Source organism: Hesperophylax consimilis, chromosome 13, assembly GCF_061612785.1.
Source record: "Hesperophylax consimilis isolate HC1 chromosome 13, BYU_Hcon_1.0, whole genome shotgun sequence".
Taxonomy (NCBI): Eukaryota; Metazoa; Arthropoda; class Insecta; order Trichoptera; family Limnephilidae; genus Hesperophylax; species Hesperophylax consimilis.
In genome coordinates, this window is record NC_142848.1 from 17,210,149 (window position 1) to 17,224,170 (window position 14,022).

General features: G+C 33.8%; 1 protein-coding gene across 1 annotated transcript in view; it reads left to right on the forward strand.

Annotated features, from left to right (window-relative positions):
• The window catches only part of Dscam4 (Down syndrome cell adhesion molecule 4), a 747,456-nt gene that overhangs the window by 683,825 nt on the left and 49,609 nt on the right, over positions 1-14,022 (forward strand). The window contains exon 15 of the mRNA XM_089638828.1: positions 916-1,089. Coding sequence (XP_089494954.1) covers positions 916-1,089 — 174 coding nt within the window. The remainder of the gene's footprint in view (positions 1-915; positions 1,090-14,022) is intronic.

Sequence of the window (14,022 nt, forward strand, 5' to 3'; positions counted from 1 at the left end):
ATATAAAATAAATGTATATTCTCAATATGTAATTTGTTTGAATGTTAACCATGGGTATATTTCTAAAGACTGTATTTACAAATCATAATTTGTGGTCGTCAATACGAGAACTATTTTCGCTTTTTTTATAATACATAACCTATAACTCTGTTACGCGATGAGTGTAGCTAACGTATGTTCAGATTGGTGAATTATGCGTATTTATAAAAAACGTGCAGATTTATTTTTTTATTACAAGTTTTGATACATACGTACATATTGGAACAGTATATAAAAATACATTGTAATACAAAAAAAAATATGTGTATGCCCACAAAAAAAATCCAAAGAAACGTCGTTAACTCAAAATTATATTTTCTAACTTTCTTCAGGTGGGCAAAACTGCAAATAAACACGGCGATTACACATTTGAAAATTAAATCAACCAGTAAAAATCGAAGTTTTTTTACTATACATATATTTTTTTGTATATTTTTAAAAAAAAATTTGAGGATTGAACCTTCCTCCCCAGAGAATGGCTATTAACTGATGTTAGCTTTTAAAATATCTGTATAGAATACACGATCGGAGACAACAAATGCGCTAACAAATCAGCTAATTTATTTAACATTATTTCGTATATTAACTGCTATAAATATAATCCAATTTCAGAGAAATGTGTATATGCCAGATATAGATCATTTTTTATATTATTTATTCAAATTTCAAGTATCAGTCTTCGGTGGTACCCACACCCGCCTCCCAAATTTAATACTCTGATGTAAATCACTCACTAATGAATATTGGATAGAAGAATAATATTTTAAATTAGCACTGCTTTAAAAAATATACGGGTCGAATTTTCAAATAAAAATACCAGCATTATCTATTGTTATAAAAAAAGTAATATCTTTATTCAATGTCTTTCATCTTTAGGCGACACCCCCGGCGAATACAAGGAGTTCCTGTTCGAGCCCAACGTGTCGCTGTACCCCAACGGCTCGCTGGTGTTCACCAGGATCAGTAAGGACAGCGAGAGCCATTACCTCTGTGAGGCCAGGAACAACATCGGTAGCGGGGTCAGCAAGCTGATCTTCCTCAAAGTTAATGGTAAGTCCCTTTTTGGGCATATTAAACTTATATATGTTGTTAATTCTCTCTTATTTAATAAATCAAAACCAAAATTTCCTATGAAATCATAAAAAATTTGAAGAGTTAGGTACTTAAGTTCCTACCTACTTCATTTATTATTTTATGTGAAAAAAAATGTGTCAAAAAAATGAATTATGCAATTTGCCTAAAAAATTACACTATCTCATTGAAAATTATTTTATTTATTGAAGACAATATAAGCGAATTCTAAACGAAAATCTGAAACAGAAAAATCAGAAAAGGATACGGTCACATCTAGGACCCGAACCCAGGACCTTTGTCTTTCCGTGTCACATGTTATTATTTATCAATTGAATAACATTTTGACCACTTTTTTAGTAAGGCTATGAATCTGTAATTGTATCTTTAAACACTGCTAACTTGTGTGTAAGTCCTGTTCATTCAGATGTAAAATCTTCTTTGTGGAGGCTAAACTTTTTGGCGAAGGAGTTGGCTTTCGGCCAATCAAAACGCTGGGCGCTTTTTAGCAGTCAATATTTTTCAAGTTGATACTAACACTTTTGGTTTGTAATATGACGCTTGGGTTCATCTTTTTCTAACAAACAAATAGTTGAAGTGGTTAGTTGACCGAGACTATTTTTTTATTCGCCTCGTTTGCTTTTTTGTCAACCGTTGATCGAAGAAGAAATTTCAATGATGAATGATAACTTAAATTAAATACATTTTTTTGCAACAAAAACTATAATATTCCTTTTCAAATTTAATTAAAAATACCACGGAGATAAACGAGTTTTAAAACGACACCAAAATGTTGTTGAGTAAACGTGAAGATAAGAAAATCTAAAAAAAATGAAGTTACTCCAACACAACCTACATCAAACATAAAGTTATGGAAATCAAGAAACGCGAAGATGAGAGAATCAACAAACATAAAGATGAAGAAGTCAATTAACATGAAGATGAGAAAATCGACAAACATGAAGATGAAGAAGTCAACTAAAATGAAGACGAGGAAATGAGAAAAAGAAAGATGAAGATGTAAACTTTCATTGAGATGATGAAATCAAAAAACTTGAAGAACAAGAAGTCAACCAACATGGAAATGGGGAAATTAACAAACATGAAGATGAAGAAGTCAACTAACATGTAGGTGGGGAAATCTACAAACATAAAGATGGTGAAGTCAACAAACATGAAGTTGAGTAAATTAACAAACATAGAGAGGAAGAAGTCAACTAACATGAAGGTGAGGAAATCACGATATAACACCAACACAACTACTTACTGTCTGCCTCCGAACAGGAATCCTCAGTGAGGAGTACTGTGAATGAACTACTATACTTAAATAGTAACTAATAGAAAAATCAACCCGAAAACACTAAGTTTACAGGATGTATCGGCACGTACCCGACAAACTTTAACCAGCTATTCCTTAGCACATTTGGGGTAAAAAATGTTATTGGCACTTTGCTGTACCGGTAAAAAAATTCCACACTCCATAACTGTACACAGTAAATGGGTGAAATAAGCGACAACGCTACCCCCTCCTCGCAAATGTCACCTCATTCACACATATTCTGTCTCAAGTCTCGTGTCTAGTGTCAGTGGTCAGTGTTGTTTTGGCAGTTCGCCTGTCATCATGCCTGATGGGAGCTGCTGTAGTAATGAAAGCAAATGCAGCGAACTTAAACGTTCAAAAGACTACACGCTTGCATTGATAAAAATGTCAGTCTTTTCGAACAAATGCTATAATAAAAAACATTATCACATAACCTACATTTCCGCATTTTCATTTATCATTTATTGGTAAAATTCTCACAATTTACTCATAATATTGATATTATCACACTTTGTGCGTGAAGAGTATTTCTACCCTTTACGCCGGTCCTAATTGAATTGCGGGAAAGGCATTGCTATCCTATAATTTTATATGAATAGTATACATCCATCTCTTTGGAAGGCTCCAATGTGTATTGTGTAAAAAAACTATTATTCAAGTCTTAACCATCTTTTTATATTCTTGTTTTTTGTGTGAAAGAATATTTTTTCAAAAATAATCTAACTCGAATCAAATATCAAACTAGATAGAATCAAATCCGTAGAATGAGTAATAATCCTTGCGAATACTGTATAAAAAACATCATTCCAATTATTTTCAAAGATACAGCTGTTAAAAAAAACATTTTCTCGAAAGGGACCCTTATGTTTGCCCGTGCGAAGTGTGTTATGTTCAATATACCCAATGCCCGTCGGCATTATTTCTCGTGTTCAACAGCTGTTATTAGCAAGTGTGTCGAAAAGCGTCTTCGTTTTTTCCTACACACTAAATAATAGTAGTTCAAAATGAGACGAACGATGCCTTGCCATTTCGTTTTGATTGTAAAAGCGCGCCAATGTAGGTACGTACGTACGCGTGTTGAGTTGCGATGCGACGTTGCTTTCAAACTTTGAGAAAGGATAAAACTGTGGTGACATGTGGTGAAAATATGAAAATAAAAAAGTCACCAGACAGCAAAGTGGTAATAACATTTTTCACTCCATATATGCACAGGAATCGCTGGTTAAAGTTTGTCGGGTACGTACTGATACACCCTGTATATATATTAAAAAATCATCATTATTTAGAATATGTAAATAGCCAATTTAGAGAGAATAGAAGCAAATATACCGTTCAAAGCGGAAAGAGCCGAAGAGTCACGAGGCTGGCTGAATGAAGCGTCGTTCCGTCTGGCCACGCTTGCCACGCCGTAGTTAGTCAGTGTTAACAAAACCACCCAGATTACAAGGCCGGTACACTGAATAAAATCAGTTATGCACAAGTTAGGAGGCCGATTTCACAAAGTATCCCAGCCTTTCAATCTTGGTGGTATTGATTTTAACCACATAGGCCAAAGGATGTATCACATAAAAAATAACCCTTTTTTATTTTACATCCGCTTACGATCAGGTGACTTAGCAAAAAGGTTAATTGCTCCATAGGATTGTTATCCACATTTTGACAAAGTGTCGCAATGCTTCTACTTGTACTTGCCTCAAAAAGACAGACTAGGAGTGTATGAATTATTCAGTGTTCGGTATCGCTTCGTCTCTAGGTCGGTTGACCGAGAGTGGCGGTGGATCGGGAAAGGTAAATAAATAATTTTCTGTGTTTCTCATAGTTGAATAGTTTATTATTTTTTCAAATGTTTTCGAATTTTACCGCAATTTTCCTAATGCTTATTCATTAAAATATATTTATTTTTGGTGTACCTATCAACAAAGTTTTTGGTCCAATGAATAGTGTAGTGCTTAATTAAGATTTTGTATATTAATGTAGTGCTATTTATTAATTCTGATCTATTTACTCACAGCTATGAACAGAATATGAATAACCACACCACCAAAATTGCGCAAACTGTTATTCTAAAGCAAAACGCAAGGTTTGATAATATTATAGGTAATGATATTTACGTTATTATTAAAATATTCGAAATAATAATATATACATGATTTCTGGAAACTCGTAGTATAAGCGGGAGACTATATACTATATGATTAATCTAAATCACATTTGAGGTACATTTTTCGGTATAACTTTTTATGGTTCGAGCTTTCGTTTTCTTTTTCTAAGAAAAAACCGCATAAGAGACCCAACTCAGTGAGCCAGTGAGACTATGGTATCCCCGACTGGAGTATGTTGTGAGAATGAGGATATTGGGGAGGGGAAGTATATAGGGAAGAGGAAGGTGGGGAAGTAACTGGTTATTCATATCTAGTCACAAAACACGACTAAGGCCATTTCAAGTAACGTTTCGTTTCTGAATGGTGGTCTTACACTACGGCGATACTGAGAGTATACTAAGATACTGAGAGATACCGGCGATACTCTGGAACGTGCCGCAAATACACTATATATATGTATAGATTGTTTTATGTGAATAAATAAAATTTACTTGCGCACACCGGGATTTGAAGCTAGGAAGTTAGTTTCAGGTGTTTAACATTTTTAAAATTCATCGAAGCGTGTTTACGCTTACCATCTCCATAAATCTTACCATCTACCATTTTTTAACCCTATAAATGCCCTATAATAATACCCAAAAAAGTAAGAAAAAATTTAATTGCTCTTATCGAAAAAGGTTATATATTATATGTGAAGTGGATTCACCAATTTCCAGCTTGCACTACGAGTTTCCGGACGCTGTGTATATCAAAAAGTGATATTAATTTTCTAGGGAAATAGACGTTTAATATACAGTTAACTTTTCATTTATTTATTTCCGGGATATCGATAATTTATATTTTATCAGTTTGTAAATGTGTAGTGTTGCAAAAAAATAAACAAATTATGCATATCCTTCTTTTGACTGTACTTCTAATACGACAACATAATAAAAAAAATTAAAAAATATGTATTTTTTTTAAATATTAAAAAACGATTGCCGTATTTATATTATGAACCTTACTCTGGTGTAATTGGAGGTGTGAGAGCTTAAGTAAATATTGAGAATCTCTGCTTAAAGTTGCCATTGATGCTTGAGTAGTTAATATTAATAATTAGGTTCTAGAGACACCCATTCATAGCATTTACGATATTTTCGCGAATTAAAGCGATAAATGTTGTTTTTAGCTAACCTTAAAGACTGTGCAGGAAGTAAAAAAACCAGGTTAACCCAAATAAAAGATAGTTGTCAGAAGAGTTCTGTGAAACTGGCCTCTATGCTGAACCGTCAAGACAACAGCACCAATCTATATTTTGAGTACGCAGGTATAATGTTTCAGAATGTCCAGCGATCAGACACTATTCTTTTAGCAAGTAAAAGTAGGCTTGCACCAACTTTCAAATCTGTTTGTTCGAAGAACGAACAGGGGTTGGAATAGCCGCACTTTAAAGGGCTATTCCACACAGATAAAGTATAAATGAATTATATGGCTTGTGACAGGCGATGCAAAAACACAATACATAACGTTAATTCACAATCAACTTACCGGGAGGAGATGGTGAAATCTGCATAGTGAGCATCATCTGTCAGCACTGGGACGTTTAGCGTGGTTGTTAGCACTCGTTATTTTAGATTAAATTGCGATAAAAATACGTCTTATGATTATTCCGATTAGACAACCGGCGATCGAGAGTTGACAGGACGAACCGTTTTTGTGCAACTGGCTCGGCTCACGGCTATCCGTCGTTTTAGCTGACTTGTGCGAACTTAAACTATACAGTTTAAATTCTGACAATATGATTGGTCATTACACAGCCTGTCAAAAGCTATCGGCGTTACGGAACACTGTTGATGACAGTAAATTCCTGGAAGGTAAAAGCTATTTTCAAAGACAGCTTGTAGAGCAAGTGAGGGATGGAGTCACTGTAGAAATAATTCAGCTACTCTAAGCTGTAAAGCTCTGTTGTTCACAGAGAATTTTCTGAGGCAGCTCTGATGACTGTGTGGGCCCCTGTGAATAGTCGCTTTAATTTTGTATTGACAGATCGTAGAACGAACATGACACACTCTACCGTAGAAACATCTGCCATGTTGAGTTTCAATCAATAATACAATTGACATGTTTCAAGTGATTTTGCTAATTTAATTGTTTTTCCCCTCTCGCCGACTTCCATTCTTTGACGTTATCCTATTTAGCTTTAAACGCTATGAAAACGAAAAATTAAAGCTATGAATGGGTGTCTCTAATAATTACTCACGAGTGGAAAGATTTTTTTTCTAATGAACAGCATTTTTCAACAAGTTCAGAGATTTCTACCATAAAAAAAGACAATGTATTTTGAAAATGACTTCCAAAAATACAAAAAACAATCCAACTTGAAAGTGCCCGGGAATTAAAGTAAATTAGATATGAATATCCCGTAAAAACAAAGATACCTGTTGAATTATAAATATCATTGATATGTGACGCTGATCTACATAATATCGTGGTATTAAACATTATTTAATTATTGCTTTTATTTAAAATCATTTAATAACAAAAAAATAGTCATTCTGTGCTAATAAGCATATCACATTATCACTTTGTTTGTAAGTTAAGTTAAATTTCAGGACAATGTCTATCTGTAATGCACTGGTCTCTTGTATGTCAGTCTCTTGTCAGCTGCTTATTTTATAATGTTTCCATTATTCCTCCCCTGGATTATCATTTTGGTGAATTTTGTAGACATCTCAAATGAAAACACGCTTGGTCGAGTCCATTTTTATGAATTTTTTAATTCCTCCTGAGTCAGTTTGGTAAATTTTGTATCTCGAATTCAAATAAAACAATTGGACGAGTCCTTTTTTTAATTGTCTCAGTCAGTGACAATGATATCCATGGTGTAAAAAAATTGAACACCAGTAAGATGCCGGGAAAAAACTAGGGGGATTGTCCATAAAAAACTACACATGTTTATACAAAAAAAATTGAGAAAACTCGCCCACTTTTTCCACATGTATAAATTTAATTAACGGGAGCCAAATCAACGCAACCATAGTGTAGAAATTTATAGCAGAATAAATTTAAATTTACAATATAATATTTGATGCCTGGTTGCGAAAACATGCGATAATAACAAGTATTTTTGCGCAATACAATGAGCATGATTAATATTGTCTCTTTAAAACTATCAAACGCACAAATCTTTAGATTTGAAAAAATAAGTTTTTTTTTATATTTAATTTGTGGGCTCAGATGAAAATAAAAATAATTTTAAAAATCCCAATTGCTTTAATTTTTCATAAAAATCATATTTTCAGGAAATATGTACAGGGTGCCCGGGGGTAAAGTGCACCTACTTTGGGGGGTGATACTACATGATTTTAGAAGTAGAAAAGATAAATAACTTTTTTGAAATTCTAACCATTACCTTTGGAAAATAAATATTCTCCTATGGAAAAATATTTTTGCATAGAAAAGAATAGGTTGAATTTCAAAAAAAAATATTTATCTTCTTTAATTCTACTATCATTTAGAGTCACATTGATTAAAGTGATTACCTACATAGACGTGTACTGATTTTGATCAATTTTACACGCGCCAGGCGCCATTTGGCCCAAGGCCGGCCCTGATAATACGTGCAAATTATATTTATATAAAGTGCACCACCCGGAATCCCTGTATAGTGATGAAATAAATTATAAATAGCAGAAAAAAAATTCAAGATGATTTACAAAATTTATTAATTGAATTTTATTGTATCGTTTGTTTTTTAAAAAAATGGGGATATGAACACTCGCTGGAATACAAAAATAACTTTAAAATGACGAAAATTGTGTAATGTGTGACATTCGGCAATAACAGAAATTTTTTTCTACATAATCTTTATATTTAAACATATAAAAATTCACTATACATATAAAAATACATTGTAGATAAAAAATTCATCAATTAAAACATTCGATACATTATACATAATGTACCGGGTTTTCCAATAAGAAAAGCCTCTCTATCCTCAACTTGTGACTGTTTGGTGCGGTTTATGGTCCGGCGGAGTCATTGGACCTTAATTTTTCGAAAATGAGGCTGGAGCAACAGTTACGGTGAATGGATTGCGCTATCGAGAGATGATTAATGATTTGTTATGGCCGGAATTGAATGGTATTGGTCTGGACAACGTTTACTTTCAACAAGACGGCGCTACGTGCCACACAAGCAACGATACCATTGATCTTTTACGATTGAATATCAAAATAACACCTCTTATTGGAAAACCGTGTACATATAAAAATACATTGTACCTCCTTACAAAAATATATTTTATATGTATTTGTATTATATTTTCATAATCATAGATTTTTTTCTGCAACAGTATGTAGTCTGTTGAAAATTAGAATTCAAACAAATTCGTAGACGCCTATAAATTTGTAGTTTTTTCACAAGACACGTTCGGACGGGTTGTTACACAAAATTTGAAAAATTTATCAAATTTAAATGTTGAAATTCAAGTTCTGTGAAAGTTTTGTAATCATTTCAGTTTTGTGAAACAGCTGACCTATGATGATATAATAACAGAACTTGAATAAAACCTATATACAGGGTATCCGGAAACTCGTAGTACAAGCGAGAAACTGGTGAATCTACATCACATTTGGAGTCAATTTTGTAGTATATTTTTTTTTTATTTGAGCTTTCGCTATCGAGTAAATCGAGTTAGAAGTTGATTTTTTTTTTTTTTTTTAATCAAATTCTTATAAATTATTACTGAAGATCAAAGTACCCAACTAATTAAAACTATTTGAAAGTAAAACAAATGAAGAAACTCGGATTTGAAGCATTATTTTGAAATCACCCTTCATTTAATCCGGTGTAATCATAAAATATTTCTGCTCTGCAGGGTTAAAACATCTGTTGTTCAACCCTAAACACCAGAAAAAACTTTAACCCTAAAATAGCCGAAAAATATATTTTTTTGGTTTTTTTTTTTTTTGTGAAAATGCTCAAATCAAAAAACTTTATGTTTATTTGGGTTCCGCATGTGGTGTAGATTCTCCAGTTTCCCGCTTGTACTACGAGTTTCCGGACACCGTGTATAACTTAAAATTTGATGAATTGTTAAAATTATGTGAAACAAATGGCATTTCTCGGGTGGAATTCAAGTAGGTGGTAGCATATTTTTCTTTACGCCCGTTCTTTACTAACGCATCGACGTGGTTTATGATAAAAATATTTTTCTTTTTATTTTCTCTTTAGAGTTTCATAGGAAACGTGTGAAAATATATTAAAACATCTGACACTGTTTACATGGTTGAAAAATAAGTGTTTCTTAGAAATAAAATATCTCGGCCTTTTTATCAAGCCGTTCCAAAATTGTATTTGTTGTTCTTTTTAATTTACTTTATTTAACGTGAAAAATTCCAGAAAAACTTTTCCTGGAAGTTGAAGCACAATTTTTTTTCTCTTATTTTATCATTACTTGTTAGGACACATCTAAATGAATGAACTAGCCCATCAGGAAAAATGGAACAAAGTTAGTTGCGCGGAGCGCGGAGGAGGCGTGATTGTCTCCCTTTATGTAATTTGTCAATGCATGAATCTGATAGTATACAAGCAACTCGCATTTTACACGGTGAAAAATGAGTATTTGCCGGTTTTTAAAAATTGTGTTAGAAATGGGATCGGAGACCGTTTCCTAATAAACTTTTAGTTCATTCATAATATATCAGAACAGGTGTTCATGCAGCTGCATTTTTCCTGATAAAATACAATGACGAAATGCGAAAATATAAGATCGTGCGCTGAAAAGTCCCACAATGGACTGCGCTGCAAACCGTTGCCTTACTTTAGCGAATTTTACTTTTCTGTGCAGGTTCTGTTTATTTCAATGTACGCTCTTCAGCTTTCAATATACGACTGATGTCGTAGATTATTCAAACATTCTCGAACCGTTATGGTGTCAAAAATATGGTCACGTGGTCTAGCTCGTCGAAATGATACCCAAATCGCAAGTCAGTCAATTTGGATTTCTATGGTTGAAACAGACGTGCGACGTAGGTGTTCATTTATAAAATCAAATTAGTCTGAAAATCACTTTTGGAATTCGTATTTTTCAATCTATCCCCGCAGCACGGATGTGGGGCTCAAATTATCAAATAATGTGAATAAAAACAGATGTTGTAACAAATTAAAAAATAAAATAAAATTATACAATTTATTGTCCTGCCGCTCCTACCTACGACATGAGAAGGGGTCAAAGCAATTACGGAGTGCCGTAATTACGCGACTGTCGTCTGTCAAAGTGACAGATCCCATACAAAAAAATGATATTCGACGGCAGTTCCGCAATTGATCTGACAGCCTCTCCTGAGTAAGATTACGGTGTGTCACTCCAACATATAATACGTATATGCCACACTCAAATTATGCGCGCATAAAATAGCGTAATGTGTCTAAGGCTTAAAGGCGTATTGCAATAATCTATATAGGTACATGAATGTGGTATGTTACCTACATACTTGAACCTACAATCGTGAACCTTCGAAAATTAAAGTATTAAATGAAGTCTTATTTCTACATACTTTTAATCTTTATAGTTTGTTGCAAATGTGAATGATAGCAGAAGTCGGGGACGCCCGAGGAAGACATGGCACGAACAAATCAGATACTTGAGTCGGGCCATGTCAACAGTCAGAATAATAGAAGAGTATGTATGAGACGATGTATGAATGTGAATGAGGCAAGGAATGTGTGTCAAGACCGAGTTGTTTTGAGACCGTCATCTCTGCCTACCCCTGCGGGGAAACGGCGTGATGGTTTGTTAGTTAGTTTGTAGGTCGGGGCCATTATGTTCAGATCAAAACTTAATTTCCACTATTAACTATAAATAATGAAAAATAAACTATCTATCAAAAATAATAAAAACGCCATCATTAGGTACTGGCTGAAGTCCTGTTTTAACTCGACCGTTTTCCATCTTGTCTCTAAATTTGTATTTACATTCCGTTTTCGTTTAATGGTTCATTAAAGTTTAATTTTCCAACTACGAAATCGTTGCGTTTATTCATATTTTTTCAGTATTATGCTAAGTACCTACCTGCCTGAAGAAAGTAAGAAAAACTAATTATCATCGAGATAGTGACATTTCTTTGGACAAATTGTATAATTCATTATTTGAAATGAAAAAAATGTTACATGATATATAGGTAACCTAAGTACCTGCTTAAAAATCTTATCATTTTAGAGTAAATATTTTCGTTTTAATTTATTATATAAAAGAAAATTGGACACATATCTTTTTGGACGCGAGGTCTACTGTTCACAGAACTACTCGTTATATTATTCTTGGTTTCGCTATTGTCAAATGTTCACGAAGAAAAAAGAGACCTGTAATAATTACTCCCTCGCAATGCTAAGCTATGCTTTTTACTGTCATAAAATAACAAATTTGTTCTTTATTTATCATTTGCTTAGTATTTAAAAAGATTTTTGAAATCTCAGGCGAAGACGAAGCAATAACCAAGCAACTGTATACTAAAAAATAATGAATCATTCAAAATAATGGTATAAAAAGGTTTTATAATCGTGACGTTACCAAGTTTAAAATCACGTGTATTTTCCCCCCCTACACAACACATTACTTCGCCTTTATCGTGTTTTAGCCTCTCCCCAATTCCCCATTTTATCTTATTCCTTTTTCCCGTAAGAGGCTCCGCCGCCTGATTATGCGTAATGTTTAATTCATCCCCTTGTCTCCTCTACCCGCTGCCCCCATGAGACCTCCCCGGTACCAAATACCTGGTTGCATTTCACCGAGGTTGAGCTAAGGGCGGTTTTAAGAGGGTTGGAGGTTTTCATTAATCTACAAACTTACCAACGAGAGCCGTGATTTGATCACTTTCTCTTAATAAAGCAAAGTTAAACGTTTCTGAGTTATTATTAACGCTTAGTAGTAAACTTTAAATTATTCATAAACTGCCTATTCTCGACCGTATTTGTTGCTCCAGCCTCATTTTTGAAAAAGTAAGGTCCAATGACTCCGCCAGACCATAAACCGTACCAAACAGTCACACGTTGAAGATATAGAGGCTTTTCAATAATAACTCTTGGGTTTTCCGAGCCCCAGATGCGACAATTTTGCTTGTTGACGAAGCCACTGAGGTGGAAATGGGCCTCATCACTCAAGATGATTTGCATTTGATTCACTCAGTGAATTTTAATAATTTCAATGCGTTTTTGAAGCGTGTATCGTTCCATTTTTTTTAATTACGTAGTTTCTACTTGTCAAATGTCAAAAAATGACAGCTTCAAAAGTAACATCTACCAAAATAGCGTGCTATTCAAAATAACACGTCGTATTGGAAAACCCTCTATATAAAGTATTGTCATTCAAGCGTTTAAGAACCATCTAAAAATACACGTTTTCAACAAGCTGCGTTATACAAGAAACGGTGACATATAAAATTATTTAGACTATTACGAAATGCTAGGAAACAATAATAATCTATAAAAACAAAAAGAAAAACAGGTGCCTAACAGATCATCCTCGTTATTTTCAGAACCTTAATAGAGCTTTTCAGCTTTTCACGTACCGTTACGTAAGCATCATTTAGGACATGAATCGTCAAGACTATAATTATGGCACTTCAGTTTTGCATCTTCCCATGTTACCATTATGTTCCCTGTGTCAAAAATATAATTGTTCAATATAAAAATTATAACAATGCAAAAACATTATAACTATTTTTACAAACCATAAAAAATTACTATAATCTTACCATTGAATTAATTGTTTAACAAATAAATAAAATTTAACAGAAAAAGTTTCGGTCGAATGTCGGAATTAAACCCAGGATCTGGGTTTAAGAGTTTTGCCTTGCTAAGGTATTGCTCTGACCATTGAGCTAATTCGACCGTATCAATTCCTGTCATTTTTGACGGTGGCATTATTTTTATTTTGAATATTTTTCTGTCTTTTCTATTTATGCGGTATTCTCGGTGTTTAAATCTATGCGGATTTCGTTTATTCTATGTGTAGCGAAACGTTGTCTATTTCGCCTATCTAGTCAATCACTTTCGTGCCTTACGTGAATAAACACATACACAATCGTGCGTGACCAGTGAAAAAACGCATCTTATTATTGAACCGATAGCGATAGTGTCTGTTTCGCTCAAGCGAAAATATAATCCGCCTAATCGGGCGGTATTGCGGAATTGACGGGATTCTAGTTTCGCGCTAGCCGCGAAAGCTCATACAAATACCCGGCAGAATACCGCTTGATGAATATATCTTATTAGGCCGGGTAAACGTAATGTACGTTATAATCTACGCTTTCATAGATGGCGTTAATTTAAATATATTATTAAAATATACCTTTTGCAGGTTACGCTTTAAAATATTAAGACGAGCAATATAAATTTGAATAAATAGTTTTGACCTTCCTGATTCCTCGACTGGCTAAGTCCTCCATCACAACACAAGCAACATTTTCGGCTTTCTGTGGTGGTAGTAGGAGATTTTCAAACATTGTT